The sequence below is a fragment of the Candoia aspera genome, chromosome 4 (genome assembly GCF_035149785.1).
Source record: "Candoia aspera isolate rCanAsp1 chromosome 4, rCanAsp1.hap2, whole genome shotgun sequence".
In the NCBI taxonomy this organism is placed as follows: Eukaryota; Metazoa; Chordata; class Lepidosauria; order Squamata; family Boidae; genus Candoia; species Candoia aspera.
The window spans coordinates 1,250,561-1,269,576 of record NC_086156.1 but is presented as its reverse complement, the minus strand read 5'-3'; the positions used below and the strand labels follow the sequence as shown (position 1 = coordinate 1,269,576).

Sequence of the window (19,016 nt, the reverse complement as noted above, 5' to 3'; positions counted from 1 at the left end):
GCTTATCTAGCTTCCTCTTTTAGAAGACTCATCTGTTTAAAAAGCTTTACACACAGACCCATATATGGCGTAATCATGTGACCAGTCACCTTAAAACGGGACTACTAAGAGAATAAACTTTCTCGTTGTTCACATTCTAATGCTATTTCCATGTTCAGTTATGTCTGGCAAACTTTCGCTTTTTACCTGAGAAAACTAAAGTGAATCTAGTAACATAGAGAGAATGAAGGAAGCTTGGCTTTAACCTGGTGACCTTCTACTTCCACTCCGTGCCCTGGGTTCTGGTGTCAACAATGCTTGGTGCCTCCTCCATCACAATCTGCTTGGAAGCCTGTGCCTACTTCTAGGGTTAGTGACTGAATTCATACGGCCCGCTTACCCATGGCTTACTGTATTCAAACCATCCACATTTTTGAATTTTTCCTGAATGAGGAAGTAACACATGAGCTGGGTTTACGCATCACGGTGCTTAGGGTGGGCCAATTTGTAGTTTGGCTGGATTCATACGGCCCAGAAAACTACAAACTAGCCCACTCTAAGCACCACGTTGGCCATGTTTTTAATGCTGTGTTAACAATCCTTATGCTATCTACGGCTGCATACTCATTTCTGAATATTTTCAGCTTTACCCGCCACCCTGTCTCATCAAAAGGAGAAGGAATCTCATGTTTTACAGCCACACGGGGCACAAGGTGGTTCTGCTGTACGCAAGCAGTCTGGGCCACGCAAAGATTTTATCAGCTTCCCTAATCAGTGTTATGGAGTAGGTCCATACCAAACTAACAGCGCCTTCTAAGAGGCTAGGAGACATTCGTCAGAAAAGAATGGAGACCAAACTCGGCCCTCCAGGCCATTTTGTTTAGCCCGCTCTCATCCAGGCACAGAGCAGAGCAATGGGCAGAAGCAGAGCAGCGGCTGACCCTTCCCTGGGCTGGCAGACGAGGGTGCCACCCAGGGGCCTCAACTCACAGCGCCGGGAGGGGCAGCTGCACTTTTGGCTGCTCCCGCTCTTCCCCGCCACAGCTTCTGAGGTGCTGCCACGACCCGCCAGCAGGTCCACCGCCAGGAGGGGAGCGAGGAAGCGGGTGGTGCGATGGCAACGGGAGCAGGCCCAAGCCCTGATAGAGATGCCCTCCCCCTCGGCCTCAGCCGAAACGGTGGAAGGGAGGGGAGCAAGCCCCTCCTCGGGCGAAGGGGAGCAGTGAGGCATCTGTGAGTGCTGGCCTAGGGCCAGCTCTGGTGGGAGGAACGGCTCTGAGCCAAAGCAACCCACCACGTGTCCAGTTCCGGGATCAACAGAAAGCTTCATTTCTGACTGCAAAGGGGTTCCCACAGCCGCTTTGCTTCACCGCTGCACATGTGCAGTCACGCGATCACACAAGCACCTCTTCACGTCTGTCCAAACAGTAAGAAATCCAGCAGGTTTTGCCTGCGCTGCAACCTCCATAGCTCAGCTGACATCGCTGCTTTCCAAAGGCACAGAGGCTGCCGCCTTGCATAACCCGCTATTAATTGCAGCAAGCGGCAATACTGGCCCTGAAAAACTACAGAAAGCGAGGTGTAGTTGCACAATACTTGCAGCATTGTCTTTGGCGCACACCACGAGCGTGTACAAGAGGCTTTTATCCACGTTGCAGCTCTCAGGCCAACGGAGCAGTCCTGGTCTGACAGCACACAACCTCACTGCTTACTCCTCAGTGCTGCTCGGAGTGGCTTACATCAAGCAACAAAGGCACTGAAACAACTACACAGCAACCCAAACGACAACATCCCCTAACACTGCCACCAAATTCTCACTGGCTCCAAAGGCTTTCCCAGAGAGCCACATCCTCAGGGCTCTTCACAAGCCTTGTTTCCCAGCTCTCACGGGCGGGCAGACTCAGCCTGGCCCAGGGGACCTCAAAGGGATCCGGGCCTGAGCCACGTAGGGCTTTACAGGTGACAACCAGCACCTTGAACTGCGCCAGGAAGCCAGCACAACTCCGAGTACCGACGTCAGGTGAGCAAATCTCGGAATCCCTCTAACTACCCAGCTCGCTGCACGGGGCAGGTCCAGATGACGCTTCGCGGGGAGGCCAGACCGCAACAGTCCGGCGATGAGCGGCAGGAGGAGCACCGCACCGATCCCCCCGATGCGGGAAAGGCCACCCCGGCGGAGCTGCGCGAGGGCCGCCCTGGCGATGGCGCGGGGCTGGGCGGGCTGCCTGCCGCCGAAAGGGGGGCCCGCAAACCGTCGGCCTGCTCTCTTGGGGGAGCGTCACCCCGCCCAGCGCTCAACGCGGACGGAGCCGCCGCAGCCCGCCGGGCGCCAACGGGCAGCAGGTCAAGGCTGCCCCGGGCGGGGCGGGGGCGGGGGACCACCCGCCCGGTGACAGCTCCCCCCGCGCCACGGGCCGCGTCCCTGGGGGGGGACGGAGGGCGAGCCGCGCGCCCCACAGCCGAGGCCTCGGCCCGCCCCCCTCCGCGCCCGACTGCGGCCGCCCGGGGGTCCCGCGGTCGGCGGCGGGGAGGCGCGGCGGGACCCCGCCAGGCCCAGCGCCCGCCGGGGGCCCCGGGCGAGCCGCTCCGCCGCGCCGGAAGAGGCAACCGTCCCTCCGCCGGCCGGGCCCCGAGCGCCCGACCCCGCGGCCGGCCCTTTGTCTCCCGGCGGCGGCCTCACCTTCTTGTAGTGCTTGCCGAGCCAGGCGCGCGCGGCGTCCAGCTGCGAGGCGGTCTCGGGGCTCTCCCAGAACTTGCCGGCGGGGCCCCCGTCCTTGCGGCGCGACACCGACAAGGGGCCGGCGGAGGAGGAGGAGGACGACGAGACGGAGGCGGCGCCGGCCGAGCCGGGCCCGCCGCCGGCCCCCGGGCCCCCCCCGGCGGCCGCCGCCGCCGCCGCTCCGGGCACGGGACTCGCCGCCGCCGCCGCCATTGTCCTGCCGGGCCTTCCGCGCCGCCGCCGCCGCCACCGCCGCCGGGGCCCTGCGCCGCCCACTCTCCTGGCTCCGCGCATGCGCAGAGCCGCGCGGGGCGCCGCGGCGGCTGCTAGCTCGCCGCCACTCTCCCTCTCCTCCCCCGCCCGCCCCGCGCGCACGCGCAGGGAGTCCGCCTCGCCCTCGCCTCGCGTGGCCTTCCCCGCCCGCCCCCGCGCGCGGGACGACGGCTCCTCGGCCTGGCTGCAAGGCGGTAGGCTGGCGGGGCGCATGCGCGCCGCACGCTTTCGCCTCGCGAGCGGCCCGAGTCCCGCCCTCCCGCGCGCCTGCGCCTGCGCCGGGCGCCGTCTGGGCCCGCCTCTCGGCCGATCTGCGCAGGCGTCCCCCTTGCGGACGAGTCCGGCTGTTTCGCCGCCGGCCGGCCGGCCGGCCTGCCTTTGCGCAAGCGCCACTGGGACTGGACTGCGCCTGCGTGCGGGGGCCCTTGCGCCGTCCTGGGCTCGGCCGGAGGAGGGAGTGGCGGCGGCTGGAGAGCCGGAGGGGGCCGGCGCTGGGGCCGGCGGGTAGCCGCGGGAGGGGGACGGGAGGGGGAGGGGCGTCCGCGGTGTTAGCCCCTCCCCGTCGCTGGGCAGCCGGCCCCGCCCACCAGGACCCAGGCGCGACACGTGGCGGCCGGTCGCCCGGGCCCCCCCGCCCGCTGCCTGCCCTGGCTGGGCGGCTCGAGGGAGTGGGCGGCGGCCTGAGGCCTGCCGGAGCAGCCCGGGCGGCCCTCCCTCTCCGGCCCGGCCCTGCCCCGCCCCGCCCCGCCGGCAAGAGGCCTGGCGCGCAGCGGCTCCTCGCGGGCGCCGGCCTCCCAGCTGCGCGCGGCCCCCGGCCGGGCCCGGGCCGCCCGAGCCGCCGCCTTCGGGATGCTTCGAAGCGGGGCTTCGCGGATTCGAGGCGCCATCAGGCCCGGCGTCAAAATCTGGGGGAAACGCGCCCCTCCTCAGCGCTGCCGCTCAGAAATGCCGCCGGGTTGCTCGCTGGCGGGAGCGGCCGCTCTTGTGACCCCAGCGCCTCCCCCGAGGGGACGTCGAGTCCTCCGCGTTTTCAGCCGCGGAACGCCGGTTCGGGCAGACTTCCGTAGAGCGGCCGGTTACCGCGGGCCCGAGGCGGTTCTCCCCCACCCCCCCTCGAAATCCAGCTGGAGGCCGGTTGAGGTTTCTACTGGAAACGTGAACTTCAGCGCCCGCCCGCCCTCTCCGCTAAAACGATGGGAGATGGCTTGATTTCGCAGAGGCCATCCGGAGCAGCTTCTACAGCCCCGCCACTTGGCCGTGGAGTGCCCTCCTTCCGTCGCCTTTTAAATGACCCCGGTCGGCCCTTGGGAGTTGGTGCTGGTGCCCTTGAGTGAGTTCCCACAGTGCCAGGATGTTTAAGCCAATCATTTAAGCATTACATGACTGCGAAATTACATCTAGGCGACTGACATATTACCCTGTCCCCATTTCCAGGGACACTAACGGAGGCCTTAATGAAAGCCAGTATCTCCTAAAAGCATCATCAGAGACCGTACTTTGCCTGAAAGGAATGTAGGGGGGGAACAGGAAAGGAAAAAACTTGGTGTCTTCCAGGGTCTTTCTGAACATCTCCGCATCTCCTCTCCCACCACTCAGTGCCATACACGGCTGCAAACGGGCTGTCCACCCAACGCTGACATTCCCAAGACCTCCCCACCACCACCGAACACCTTCCCTCAGAAAAGCAAACTGCCATACAGATGGTGAAACCACTTTATTATAGAATAGGTTCCTATATATTCTAAAGCAGATCAAATTCAGAAAGTGCTCTAAAAATAACTAGGCTTCTCCAAGGGAACAGAACGGCTTCTTTGGTTTTAAAATATTCAAACAAAGACACCAACGGCCACATCAGGGCCTGTCCGGTTCATCCTGTCAGTTTATTTTATTTATTAAATTAGAATAATCCATCCATCCACTGCATAGGATTTACAACTTTTCCGAAAGGAAGTATAAAGCGTTTATCATGATTGGTCACTTCCATGGCAACATCAGGAGAACATGATTTCTAGTTAGAAAACCAGTGATTCCAAAACAATATATGTAAAAATTATAAACCATAGGAAATTAGTAGGGAAGCATTCACCCTTCCCTGCAGACCTTCCTTCGGAGCCCCCACCACCACCAGCGGCTCTGGGACGCAGCCTGTGCCCCGGGCCGATGGATTTCCCCAGTCCAGCTGATGCGCAGCTCCTGCCTTGGGAGTAGCAGAGCGCCTGCGAGCTTCCTTTGAACGGCACCCTCTCCCAAGGTTTGCCAAGTAACGGCTTCCCCTCTTGGCGCATCTTGCTGCCTCTTTGCTTCTCCCTTTGGGGGGGTTCCCCTGGGGCCACTACAGCAGCCCCTAACCTGCCTGCCTCCCAGTACGGTGCTCTGAGTTCCACCCAGAATCAACCTGCCAACGGGCTTTTCTGCGCCATGCCCTCTTCCCACGCCACAGAGGCCTGGGCTCCGCCTCTGCCAGCCCTTCCTCGCTGATCGTGGGGAGCAAGAGCCCCGAGTCCAAAGCTGGACCTCCACTCTGCGCTCGACCAGGGCTTCCCCCTGCCACTCTTTCACCAGGCCGGCAGCACGCCAGCCAAGCTCTGTGATACATCTCTAGAGCGTGGGTGCAACTCTACCAACGTACGATCTCAGGGCCCGAGAGGTCATCTGTTGTTAAGCATCGGCGGGGCGCAGCATGGCTCTGCAAGATCCTGCTGACTGCTGTCCTCGGGGTGCCCCTGCCGGCTGGACAGGAACGCCTCCCTCGAGCGAGAGAGGCACTCGTCTATGCTGTTAGTCCTCAGGGCCTGGCTGCTCCTGGAGTCCCACTGCGGAATGGAGCTGGTCTGCTTGCCAGAAAGCTTGTGGGGCGGGTCCTGAAGCGCTTGACATTCTGTCTCCGAAAGAGGGAATGTGCGGGGCTCCCATGGCTGCACAGTCTGGAACAGGGAGGAAGAACAGCAGGGTCAGAGGGATGGAAGAAGTGGGGGGGGCAGCATCGTATGCCTCCCTCTTGTGCCTTCCACTTGAATGAAAAACTGTTTTAGCACTCCTACAAAACCAAACTACTCCGCGGAACCATTCAAAGCCTAACTGCAAAGTGCCAGGCTGACTCTGTATCCCCATCATCTCAACAGCAGGTCCACAAACTGCAGTCTTTAAGGCTTATTTACACCGATGCTGCGTTTGTGGCCTTTTACAGCCCTGGCGTTGCCATGGCATGCTCCCCACACCCCCAATCTCATCCAGGAGTGAAAGACCTTTGTCGCGGATGTACAAAATTGCAAACTCTCTCCGATGTTTGGTATCCGCTATATGTACGTTCCTCAACCGCCTCATACAGGTAGTCCTCGAGCTACGACCATTTGTTCAGCAACCCTTGAAAGTTATGTCGGCGCTGAATGAGGGGGACTTACAGTCCTCAGAATTCCGGCTGTCACAGCATCCCTGCGGTCGTGTGATCACGATTTCCAATGTTCTCCGCTGGCTTCCCACAGGCAAAATCGATGGGGAAGCCAGCAGGAAATCGCAGTCATTTGAGGTCCTTGCTTAACAACCCACACAGCCCTTGCTTGATGGCAACTGGGGCTGCCATTACTAAACAACGCAGTCATGTGACGTCACGCCTTACAACCGCATTGCTCAGGGACAAATTCTGGTCCCAACGGCTGTCATAACCTGAGGACTACCTGCAGGTTGGAATTGCCCATTAACCGGACATCAGGTTCTCAGAACAAGGAAAGCAGCGTCACCTGGATCTCGTCTGTGTCGAAGGAAGAAAGAGCAGAGTCCTCACTCCAGGAATTCCCCCCTCTGCCTCTTAACCCAAGGGGCAGCAGGAGGTTGGACAGCTCCGGGCTGAGCGGCCCTGTGGGAGGGCTGGCACCCTGGGGGGAGTGGAGACTATACGGCACACTGTCCTGGCAGCCTGGCTGAGGTGTCCATCGCCCATCGGCTTTATTGGAGCTCCTGAAGGGAGAAGAGACCGGAGAACCTGATCGCATTGCAAGCCCGAAGCCTGACACTGGAACCACAGCTGTGAGCGAGCGAGCGAGCAGCAGAGCCTCAAGAGGCGCTGGACGCAGCTGGGGGTGGTTTTATCCCTTCCAACCCGATGACATAAAGGGGTTTGAGGCTCTGTCCATCCGCAGGCAACTCTCCAAAAGCAGATCAGGGTTGGGGACACGTCTGTGGGCACGTAGGGGGTGAAAGCTCACAAAAGGAAAAACCAGTTCAAACGTATGCCAGACCTGGCCAGAGGCGGAGGAGGAGGAAGTTCCAGGAAAATTGCCCTGATGCATCCCTGGGGGAGGGGCGGTTGGGCAAAGGTTTGGAATGTTGGTGGCCCCTCCCTTCTACGCCCCCCCGTCACCCGGCTCAGAGCAGAGACATCATTCATTCATTCATGCAATTTAGAGGCCACCTGACTCCACACAACTCTGGGCGCCTCATCGACTGCACTCCACTGACTAGCTCCTAGTGGCTTCTTCCTGCTGCATTACCTCTGACGAGTTATTCCCATGCCTGCCAAGGGGGAATCGGTTTGACAGAAATTCTGCACGGCTGAGCACAAAGGCTGGGTCCTGACGCAGTGCGGTTCTGCTCTCGGGTAAAGTCAGCCATTGTGATCTGTAGGCCATGGTTTATGGTTTAAAACATGTGACCCAGCCGTTATGGTTTATTCAGCCTGCTTTGTGAGGCCAGACAGTTTAAGCCGCCCTCTTTGCAGGAGCCGCAGACTCTGCTTTTGTGGGAGCGAGGGTGAAACTGCACCTTCTGATCAAAACTCAGGAACCTTCAGTTGCGGCAGCCGAGGGTCCCGCTCAACTCGCTTATGCCTCACTAGCAGCCCTCAAGGGCACTTCTGTTCTGTCTGCTGACTTGAGGTGAGCCGTCACAATACTTTGTGCTCCCTGAGGGCAACAACCAGCTAGATGGAAGAAAACAGAGGTAACTTTCCCTTCTCGTCTCTTCCTTTTTGATACATGCTTTTCCACCACAAAACACTTGGAAGAAACCAAATTCTAGGTCTAGGCGAAATCAGGAGTGGATCTGGTGAACGAGAGAGACTGCAGCGTCAGCATATCTACAGCCTCTTCAGGAGCCACCCAACACCCTAAGGCTGGGGCTTAGAGGGCAGAGAAATGATTTTGCGGGCTGCAGCTTGCCCTTCGCTCTGAAGATCTGGTCTGGACTTGCAATCTCTCTCTCCGTGAGCACCGTGCAGAAAGATACCCTTTGGATGAGAGTAGGGACATCAAAGAGCCGCAGGGAACAAATACCTGTTCCCTCGTCTGTGGGAGGAAGTTCCTGTCCAGGAATCCCAGCGTGCCCGTTCCAGCTCTTCAAATTTTTGGTGATAGTTCAGGTACGTTTCATCCGAAGTGTCTTCCAGCTAGAACAGAAGGAAGTTAGTAAGATCTGTCTCCAATGTATTTCAGAAATGGGGGAGGGGGGAGGCAACCACTTTCTAATTTAGATGCCACCTTCCCTGTTGAAAACCCATCATAGAAGTTGCAACAACTGCAGCTCCCTCACATAAAAGCAAGCTTATAGTAGGAAAAAAGAAGTGTATACCTGATCCCCAAGAAAAAAGGCTTTAAAGTCTAGGCCAAAATTAGAAGCCGTTTAATGCAGGTGCGTTCAGGATCACAAACCACACACACACACACACACAAACACATTCTCACAAGGAAGGAAGTTTTGCATCATCTTCAGGGCAGTGCTCCACAACTCCCCCCGCCCCCGAAAGCTTCATGGCCTGAGTCAGTTGTCATTCTCGTGACTGGAATAATTATAAGAAGCAGCCATTTCTTGATTGATTAGATTTGTGTCCTCCCTTTCATACAGGCCAGGAATCGTGCTGGAGGTTCCGATCCGGAGGCACCCCCACTCACTCTGAATTCACCTTTTCTAACTGGCCATTCCCTGGCTTTGGCTTGGGCTCTATGGAAAAGTGCTCCCAACCTGACCCAACCCACAGAACAGGTAGACGGGGAAGCCACGTGGCCACGGCAAGACGTACAATGGACGGAAATGGATCACCGATGCCAGGTGGACAACACCTGATCGGCGGGCGCTGCGACGTCCCCAGATGGTGATCAGTCTGCACAGAAGCTTTGGGAGCATCCCAAGTCCGCAGAATTGCTGCTTGAGGCCACTCCCTTACCTCTGTGTCTGCTTCTCCCAAGATCATCAACTCTTTGGGATCCACCATTCTCCAGCTAAGAGGAGAAAACAGAGATGAAGCTGTAGTTCTGCCAGTGCGATTTTCTAGGGCGGAGTCCTAAAGCCAGGCTTACTCCTGCATCCCCCTTACTCTGGAGCAAATGCTCTGTGCGGACACCCACACACAGAGCTTTTTACTGCTGGTAATTCATACACAGAGGGACGCGGTGACGCTGCGGGTTAAACCGCTGAGCTGCCGATCGGAAGGTCGGCGGTTCGAAACCGCGCGGCGGGGTGAGCTCCCGTCGCTCGTCCCAGCTCCTGCTCACCTAGCAGTTCGAAAACATGCAAATGTGAGTAGATCAATAGGTGCCGCTTCGGCGGGAAGGTAACGGCATTCCGAGTCGTCATGCTGGCCACATGACCCGGAAGTGTCTATGACAACGCCGGCTCCAAGGCTTAGAAACGGAGATGAGCACCGCCCCCTAGAGTCGGACTCGACTGGACTTTACGTCGAGGGAAACCTTTACCTTTACTTAATTCATACACAGGTCCTAGAACTAGGCTGGTTTCGTCACCCGTGCCACATACAGAGAGTAACCAGGCTAAATCTCAGCTATACAAGTGAGGCTAAAACATTTTATAAGAAGATAAAGCACAAACTCTGCTAAGCCGCGATGTAGACTTTGTTTGGCTTTGGCTTAGAATGTTGTATGAAGGCTGCTGTGGTTGGCAGGCTACCCACCACCGATGTTTAGAGCATCAATTCTCCACCGGATTTGAAAAAAACATTCTGGTCCCCACAGCCACCTGGTTTCTGCACTTCCTCACTTCAAGCGCTGCATAATGTCCAGCATAAAATCCAGCTCTGGATTACTGTGATTTTAATAATTACAAATTTACTGTATACTGCTAAAGCCAAGGAATACATTTCATACTTTATTCACTAGTCAAGCTGCCCTGAGTGCTATATGGTAGGAAGAGGCTGTTTTGCTTTGTTTTTTGAATAGAGCTGTCAAGCATTTCTGTCTCCCCAGCTCAGCTCTGCAGGAACGTAAGAACACGCCCGTTTGCTCGCAGACGGGAGACAGAGCTCGTCACGATTCAGTTCAGGCACTACTATGATTCCTGCTCTCTGCTCAGTCATTAATGTACCACTGGTAACAGCACAGCTGATCCTACAGCAGATAATGGAATTCCTTGTTAGAGCGACAATTTTCTTTCCTCGGGTAGGTCTAAATCCCAGCTGCTCTGTAAATATTAAGAATTCCTAAATGAAATTACCTTGGTGTTAAAATCTCTTTGTACTGCAGCTTTTCCACCCGTGTAGCTGCCGCCATTGACATTGGAATCACTATGTTGTTGATATCGTAGGAACATTCCACTTTTTTCTTCTTCGCAGGCTGCTGAAAGCATACAAGATTTAAAAAATACAAGACATTGTCTTCCTACTTCGTAGCATATAATTAATTGACACCACCCTGGAAATGGTTAACTTATGTCACCAATTGCCACTTTTTCTGCGCTCAAAAATAAAATAGCTAGGCTTGGGCCAGCCGCTCTTGCACAAGTCACTTATCACATACAAAGAAACCTGCCAGGGTGACTTCGAAGGCTATGACCAAGTTTGTAAGCTACATCTGAAATGCCTGTAACACAGTTTTCCATCAAGAATCCACATGGCATGGAAATGTCAACTTAAGCCTCTAAAAAATGTAACAGAAAAGCTGGAGATAAAAGGCTAAAAATAGAAGGACAAAATGTTGAAGAACATGGAAACAGCTCCCCCGTCAAATAGAGAGAAATAAGAACATAATCTTCACTGCCAATCTAAAGGATCAGCGCAGTAACAATCTGAGTAATAGTTTTAAAAGCAAAATTTAAACTGCTGTGGGGAATGCGCTTGCAAAGGGCATGTCATCTAGTGGGGCCCAGGAAACTGCCTTCTCTGTCATGGCACCGGCCCTCTGGAATGAAATCCCCCCACCCCCCGAGATCTGGATGCCTCCCACCCTGATGACATTCCGGAAGCTTCTGAAGACCTGGCTTTGGGATAGGGTTGAGGGTGGAGCCCCTGCTGGATGGGTTGTTTGTTTAACATGCCTGTCTTCAAGCTGCTTATGTTTTTTTGTTTTGTTTTTTTGCCATCGCTTTGTAACTGTAAGCCACCCAGGGTCATCAGGAGTCAGGCAGCCTCCAAACTGCTTGCTTGCATGAATAAATAAAGCAAAATAAAAGACAGTTTGGGATTAAGAGAACGGGACATCCTTCATAAAACACCAGAGAGCTCTCTGGAACATTCTCGCTCTGTCGAACAAGGGAAGACGCTGCAGTTGAAAGACGACCCCCCGGCCACATCGTTCTCTTTGTCAGAAGGATCTTGTTCCAGCTCACCAGTGCTGAGCTGCTGGCAGCTGTAGGATGAGCAGGGCCTTGACCGGAGTGTGGAACGGGAGGGTGTTCTGGGCACAGAGAGGACCCGTGGTGTGAAGCACTCGGCTTGGGGGGATGAGGGTTGGTAGCGCACAAGCTGCAACTGGCCAATCCTTTCAGCAGAGAACCTGGAAGGGAAATGGGAGCGTTGAGAGGCTTCGGGGAAATCCAAGTCATTCCCTAAGTCACAGCTATCCCACACCTGTGTCAGGATCAGCAGTCAACAAGGGGTGCTAACTCTACATCGTACCAATCACCAAGACAGATTTATTTTCCAAATGCAGTCTTTTCCAGTCATCAGGCAGAAACACGCTGCCTGCGGATTGTGTTGTCTCCATTATTCGCTATTCTAAGGCTATCCAATTAGTCCAATTCTCTGAAGATTTCCAGCAACACTGTAACATCTAAAAACCCTAACTGATACAACGATAAACCCCCAGACTCTCTATGCTTACCAATATAAAACCATGAGGAGGAGGGAGAGAGGAGCTAAGGAATGGTCAACCGCCTAGAACCGTCCCAGAACTTTCAGGAAGCCGCCAAGAGAGGTCGGCAGAGCCTCCGCCTGCGGAGGGGGCCGCCCGTCCGAGGCAAGGGACCGAGCGCTCCGGAGCGCTCACCCAGCGCTCGGTGGCCGAGGCAGCACGCAGGCCAACAAGCAAGTGCCAGTGGCGTGGCCAGACGTACCTAGCTGGTCACTGCTGGGCCTCAGTGTAGGCTAGACGGAACTTATCAGAGAGAGGAGGGCAGCGGTCACGCTCCGAACCACCCTGCCCGCGAGGTAGGCGTGACATCTTGGCACGAACTGTGTCAAGAGATAAACTGGGTTTCTCGCCTATGCTTTACCAGGTGCAGAAAGAGGAGGTGAGCAGAGGTTGTTGGTGAGATCTTTCAAGCCGCAGTGGGGTATCTTCGGAGACTCGGGCTTATGCCTTAGCCAATGGTCTTCTCTTAGGAAGGCTTCAAAGTGTAAATGAAGAGCATTGCCTATGAACAGAAGGAAGTAAAATTCCCACTTGAGGAGAAAAGCCCTTTTCGTGAGCAAGCCAGCCTAGTAGGAAACAATCCTACAAAAGAGCGTGAGGGAGAGGCACTAACGCTCTTCCAGCACCAGAAGGGCTTTACAGGTAGTCCTCGCCTAGCGACCACAACTGAGAATAGAATTTTGGTTGCTAAGCAAAGCGGTCATTAAGCAAATCCAACCCAATTTTACGACCTTCTGTGTGGTGGTTGTTAAGCAAATCACCAAAGGCATTAAGCTAATGTGGCCGTTAAGCGAATCACGCAGTTCCCCATTGATTTTGCTTGCCAGAAGCCAGCCGGGAAGGTCAAAAATGGCAATCACCTGACCACGGGATGCTGCGACGATCATAAATGCAAACCGGTTGCCAAGCACCCAAATCGTGATCCCGTGACCGCGGGGTGGCTGCAATGGTTGTAAGTGTGAGCACCAGCTGTAAGTCGGTTTTTTCAGCACTGTCGTAAGTCTGAACCATCACTAAACGAATGGCCATTAAGTGAGGACTGCCTGTACACAGAATCTCCAGTTCTTTAATGTCCCAAGGGCAGAGCATATTGATGAGGCGGCACCAGGGCAGCTCTGAATGCACCAAAATAGGGGGTTTCAAATGTTTTCAGGGTATGTTCATTAAAAGCAACCACCACAATAATTATTTTCCAGAACCCCTGACTGAGAGGGGTGGGGCTTCTGAGTGTCAGCTGGCAAGCCCCACCCTTTCTACGGTACTTGAATGACTAAGGGAAAGAAATCTCTTGGCAAGGTGCTAAGGCTGGCGGTTCCCTGGAACCCAGTTTGAAAAACCCTGCACTAGATGACACAGGGTGGCGTTTGGGGGGAGGGGACTGGAATATGCCTGATTTTTTAAATTTTTCAGTTGCTTAATCCACTTAATTAACTAGTAAGTCCCGTAGTGTACTAAATGCTCTACTCATGACACATTTCCCCCCACCGGCCTCACTGCAAGGGAGCCGATGCTGCAGCTAGGCTTCCATTCCTAATTAACTTACGTTAATTCCTTACGTCTTCCTCTCAACCAGCAGCCAAGTTATTTAAAGATTGCCCATTTAGCTATACGACTTCCTCAGAGTTAAAGAACTGGGCCAAATCTTGAGCTAACAGAGATGAGCAATATTTGGGAGACGCTTTGCCATGGAGAATCACAAGACACGAACCCTTGAGAAAACCTCCCCAAAGCCCAGAGCATTTCAGTATCGCTGGTCTTCTCACAAAAGTAGCTCTCTTTGATAGCCATCAAAATCAATAGCTTATGTGCAAATCCAGCCAAAACACGTATCATTTCTGATTGCAAAGGCGTACGTGCATGGTTTACTTAATTTCTGTTACAGGTAGTCCTTGGTTAAAGGCCGCTTGTTCAGCAACCACTGGAAGTTACAATGGCGCTGAACAAGTGGTACTCATGACCTGTCCTTGAAGTTCCAGCCATTCCAGCACCGCTGCAGTCACATGATTGCCATTTGCAGCCTTCCCTGCCGGCTCCCACAAGCAAAGTCAGCAGGGAAGCCGGCAGGAGGTCGCAAATCGCTCCGGTAAGTTGCCCGCGCCCTCCCCTGCCCGGCAGCAGCCACTTACCTGCCTGCCATCCTGCGTGTCTGCGAGCCGCCGGGGACTCATGTAACCACCCACGATCCCCGCTTAACAGCAGCAACGGGGAGTGCCAGGATTGCTGTCCCTAAGCGAGGCGGCCACGTGATGTCACACTTTATGGCTGCATTGCTTAGCAATGGAAATTCCACTCCCAATTACCGTCGTTAACCGAGGACTACCTGTATTTCCGCTCCAGGCAGCTGTCAGGGAGCAATTCCCTCCCTGGGATACGACTGGCCGGTCCCCAGACATGCAAGAGTGGAACATGGCTGGCAGAACGTACCAGCTCTACCTGCCTGCCTCTCCAAGGATCATTATGGGATTTCTGACAGTCACTCAAGTCAGAGATTTTAACATCCAGCATCCTTTCTAAGCATTCTAATTTTTGTATCATTTTTATAGTATTATAAATATGTAGAGCATTTATCAATTTTATATATCTAGCAGTCTTAAATACCCTTAGAAAGGTGAATTGTTTATTTTTTGGGAAAAGACCACACAGAAGTACCAATTTTTTCTTCTTACTAAAACCTGCTGCACGTTAAAATGCAGCTGCATAAATGCGGCGAAGGAGAGGAATGCAAACCATTTTCCCTCAACGGATTAATGAACTACTTTGCAATAAACATGCTCCTTGTTCCCGCAAACAGAACACAGAGGAACGATCTGAGGAGGCTGGACTGCCACTTCAGATGGATAAGTGCTGGCTGTAATTTTACTCACCGTGAGGAAACGAGAGTATGGGGTGGAAGCCAGAATCCAGCAGAGCAATTCGCTCCTCTAAAGACATTCTCTCTGGTTCAATGGTCTGAAGAGAGGCCTTGAAGTCACACAAAACGCAGGAATTGGGCTGCTCACAGTTACACTTCATGCTCAGAGGTTTCTGTGGCTGAAACCAAGAGATAAAAGAGCGAATCGCCCACAGCACATCCACTGCAAAGACGTTAAAAATGACGGCGAACCGAGCAAGCGGAATACGCAGCTCCTGAGAAAGAGGCCTGACGTGAGCTGAACCCTGCTTTGTTCCTTCCTGTGGGAATAGGAACATTCCAAAAAAAGCAAGCACAAACCGACTGCTCTCTGTGTCAAAACGTGCAGCCAGGCTAGCATGAGAGGAGCAGCTTCCTTTCCGGAAACTTGTCTCGTTTGCAAACGTTCGGTTTACCGGCTTTCATGACCTACCTCTGCACTAAGAAAATATGTATTTATTTAATAAATTTATATGGCTGCCCGCCCGCATAGTTAAAGCAATGGTGTTCCCCGCAGTAACATATGGCTGCGAGAGCTGGACCATAAGGAAGGCTGAGCGAAGGAAGATGGATGCTTTTGAACTGTGGTGCTGGAGGAAAATCCTGAGAGTGCCTCGGACTGCAAGAAGATCCAACCAGTCCATCCTCCAGGAAATAAAGCCAGACTGCTCACTTGAGGGAGTGATATTAAAGGCAAAACTGAAGTACTTTGGCCACATAATGAGAAGACAGGACACCCTGGAGAAGATGCTGATGCTGGGGAGAGTGGAGGGCAAAAGGAAGAGGGGCCGACCAAGGGCAAGGTGGATGGATGATATTCCAGAGGGGATGGACTTGTCCCTGGGGGAGCTGGGGGTGTTGACGAACGACAGGAAGCTCTGGCGTGGGCTGGTCCATGAAGTCACGAAGAGTCGGAAGCGACTAAACGAATAACAACAAAACATATGGCTACCCAACTCACACACAGTGACTCTGGGCGGCTTACAAAACTAAAACCCACAATATAAAAAACCCATCGGACACCCCCCCCACGGCAGCCACAAACACAAAATGCATCAGTAAATATGCCTCAGCACCTCCCCTTTTTCTGATTCGGCTCTTCCCGAACCTGAGATGGGACGGTCAGAACGAAAGCCACTTGGGGTAGCCGAAGGTAGCAGCAGACCCAGGCGAATCCTGTTATTTGTAGATACCAGGAAAAACCCTGAAAAGTAACTCCAAATCAGTTCCCATAAAGACTCAGGGGCACAAAACTTTGCCAAGCAGGAAAAAGGGGCCCTAGATTGAAGGGGAACAGATTGGAAAAGCTGGAGTGGGAAAAAAGGAGGCTCAGGCATGGATTTTTTTTTTTAACGGAACAATCCATTTTTCCACTTGGTTAAGTGGGGTCGCACTGAGAAGCAGTTTCAAAGGGTCTCAAGGGGTGGAAGTGAAGGCTGCCCATTCAGCAGCATGAGGAGGTGTATGTGCCCACAGTCAACTGCATGCTCCAGTGAATTCCCCACTGAACAGAAGCTGACACCATCTTGACCCAGTACAGCGAAACAACCCCTCGGCCGCCTCATCTCCAGGAGAGGCTGCTCGGGTGCAGCCCTCTCCAAGGCCCTGCTGCCTCCATATTCCAGGAGGCCACCGGGGTCTCAGCAAAACCGCCCCCCAAAGCCTGGGAAACCCCCCAGGTTGATCCTTTAGGCCCCTGGGGCAGCCAGATCAAATAGGCCCTTCCTCCCTGCAGGGGACAGGAGCAACAGCCAACTCCCTCGTGGTATCCACGCCCTGCATCCTCAGATCATTTGGCATCTGCTGGACTAAGAACAGGTCCAACACGGGCTGCTAACTGTGACAGCCGTGGTGGCCGCCTCTGATCTTCCCCCCAAGGACGGCAAGCTGAAGTCCCCCACAGTCGCCAGCTGGGAAACCCCGCCGCCAACCCAAGTATAGGGTCAAGCAGCAAGGGAAGGGGCGCCGCTGTGCAGGGGAGGGGAGGGACGAGATTGGCAGCAGCTTCTCCCTAGAGGAGTTCGCCTTCCCTCGTGGTCACCGGTGGCGCAGGGCCTTGGCCACCTGCAGCGCCTCTGGAATGACGGCCGCCACACTGTCTCCCTGGTCCTGGGCTGCGGTTGATGCCAGACACGGAGCCCAAAGGAGGCAAGCAACCCCTTCATCACCCATCTAGGTTTGGGCAACACAGGTAGTCCTCACTTACCAACCACAATTGGGACGGGGAACTCCATCACTAAGCGACGTGGTCGTAAAGTGAAATGTCATGTGACTGGGCCTGACTTACGAGGTCAGTTCATCGGTTCTGGCTGCGGTCATTGAGCGAACTGCTGCAGGTTAAGCACGACCTCACCTGACCGCAACTTGTGACTGACCGCTGGCTTCCCCACAGACTTTGCGTGTCGGAAGCTGGCTGTGAAGATCACAAATGGCAGTCACGGGACCACAGGGATGCTGCGACGGCCACAACTTCGAGGACCAGCTGGAAGTCTCCTTTCTCAGGGCGGTCGTAACTTTGAACCGTCGCTGGACAAGGGGTCGGTAAGTGAGGACTACCTGTGCAAGCCAGCTCTGGCTCCTTTTGATGACTGTGAACGAGGAGAGCTTTACTGCCGGGTGACCTGGATTCCATAGCAGCAGCCGCTCTGCTTTCACCAAGCCTTTCCAATACGCCTTTTCTTCAAGTAGGCAACTTGCCGATGCTCAATTGCTGATTAGAAGAACGCACCCTTCAGAATATGCAGTGACCACTAAACGTTGCTGCCTGTGACTTAAAGCCTGCCCTGGCTCATAAAACAGAACAGTCCCCCACGCCTACCTATGCAGATTGGCCTTTGTCAGATAAATGCCGAATAAGCTTCTTGGTGGGACACAAGTCGACACGGCAGGGAATGCTGAGCAACTCTTGAGAAGGGGGGGATAAAAAGGCCATAACTGGGGGGGGGGATTCTGCCAAGGAGCCGTTTACATTCCAACATCTTCCTAAGTTCTAACTGCAATGCTAACCCTAACCCTAACTGCACGCATATTGGTTAACAGCTCTTCACGGAGCTGCACCACCCGCAAGGGGAGAAGGGCGGACTCTTGCGTGCTCTGCAGCTCCTCGTGCTTATGCCTGTAGTTGCCAGAAGCACAGGGGGCAGACGGGGAAAGACTTCTGGGATCTTGCAGAGAAGTCGCTAGCTGAATTCCACAGCCGGGGGGCCTAACTCGACTGTGGACGTTCACAACACCTAGCCTGGGAAGGCAGATGAATAAATGGGAGGGAGGGGCGGGGGAGGGAGGGAGAACTGGCCGACCCCAGTCTTGCAAGCTGTTTACCACTCAGGTGGGTAGCCAGTTATAAAGTAAAGGCGACTGGACCCAGCTGGCAGCCTGTTGTTTACAAGGCAGAGGTGCTGGGATTTTGAAGAGCCTAACACATAACTAATAAAAAGAGGACAGATCCCTCTTTTCTCCCAGACTGGTGTATCAAAAGCAGACAAGGAAGCAAGATGCCCCCAAATGCCAGGGTTGCTCACACACGAAGGCATTTGCATACAAAGAACAAACTTGAATATCCCAAGCAAGCAGTGCCAGGAAGGGCAGGAAACAGTACTATAATTTGTTTTTACGAAGTAAAATTATTGGCTTTTTGGCAGAAGAGTTTGGTTTCTGAAGTATTCTCCAGGAGAGCTCTCCTATGAATATCTCCAAGCCTGAAAATCAGTTAGCTTCCCCCAGGATTTGACAAGAGCTTTGACTAAACTTAGTAATCGCAAGGTAAGAAGACCTATCCGGTTACAGATCGCTAACTGTTTAAAAAACAGAAGGCAAAAAGCGGGTTTTACAGCAGAGTAGGAATAGATGAGCAATATTCTCAGGGGAGGGAAGAAAAGAGTGAAATCCTTTGAGGACATGTGTTGGAACTGGTGGTTTTAATTGTTCATAAAGGATATTGACTCAGAGGCAAAGAGTGACTGGCCAACTTTGCAGATAATGCTAAAAGCAAAAGCATTTATGAAGAGCTCCAGAAGGATGAATTTAAATCATGTCTGATCAAGCAAATGGAAAATGCAGTTTGTTTATTTAATTTGTCCCCGCC

General features: G+C 54.1%; 2 protein-coding genes across 6 annotated transcripts in view; both read right to left on the bottom strand.

Annotated features, from left to right (window-relative positions):
- The window catches only part of SMARCC1 (SWI/SNF related, matrix associated, actin dependent regulator of chromatin subfamily c member 1), an 84,291-nt gene extending 81,284 nt beyond the window's left edge, over positions 1–3,007 (bottom strand). Inside the window, exon 1 of one of the 3 annotated variants that reach the window (XM_063303212.1) lies at positions 2,660–3,007. In XM_063303212.1, the coding sequence (XP_063159282.1) occupies positions 2,660–2,992 (333 nt within the window). In that variant the 5' untranslated portion in view covers positions 2,993–3,007. The remainder of the gene's footprint in view (positions 1–2,659) is intronic. The other 2 variants (XM_063303213.1, XM_063303214.1) reach the window with 2 other exon arrangements.
- Positions 3,008–4,670: 1,663 nt separating this feature from the next.
- LOC134497526 (KAT8 regulatory NSL complex subunit 1-like) overlaps positions 4,671–19,016 on the bottom strand; it is a 40,121-nt gene continuing 25,775 nt past the window's right edge. Inside the window, exons 6-13 of one of the 3 annotated variants that reach the window (XM_063303222.1) lie at positions 14,907–15,072; positions 12,404–12,517; positions 11,519–11,685; positions 10,409–10,530; positions 9,126–9,180; positions 8,239–8,351; positions 6,709–6,925; positions 4,671–5,895 (exon numbers count right to left, since the gene is read on the bottom strand). In XM_063303222.1, coding sequence (XP_063159292.1) covers positions 5,620–5,895; positions 6,709–6,925; positions 8,239–8,351; positions 9,126–9,180; positions 10,409–10,530; positions 11,519–11,685; positions 12,404–12,517; positions 14,907–15,072 — 1,230 coding nt within the window. In that variant the 3' untranslated portion in view covers positions 4,671–5,619. Of the gene's footprint in view, positions 5,896–6,708; positions 6,926–8,238; positions 8,352–9,125; positions 9,181–10,408; positions 10,531–11,518; positions 11,686–12,403; positions 12,545–14,906; positions 15,073–19,016 lie in introns of all 3 variants that reach the window. The other 2 variants (XM_063303220.1, XM_063303221.1) reach the window with 2 other exon arrangements.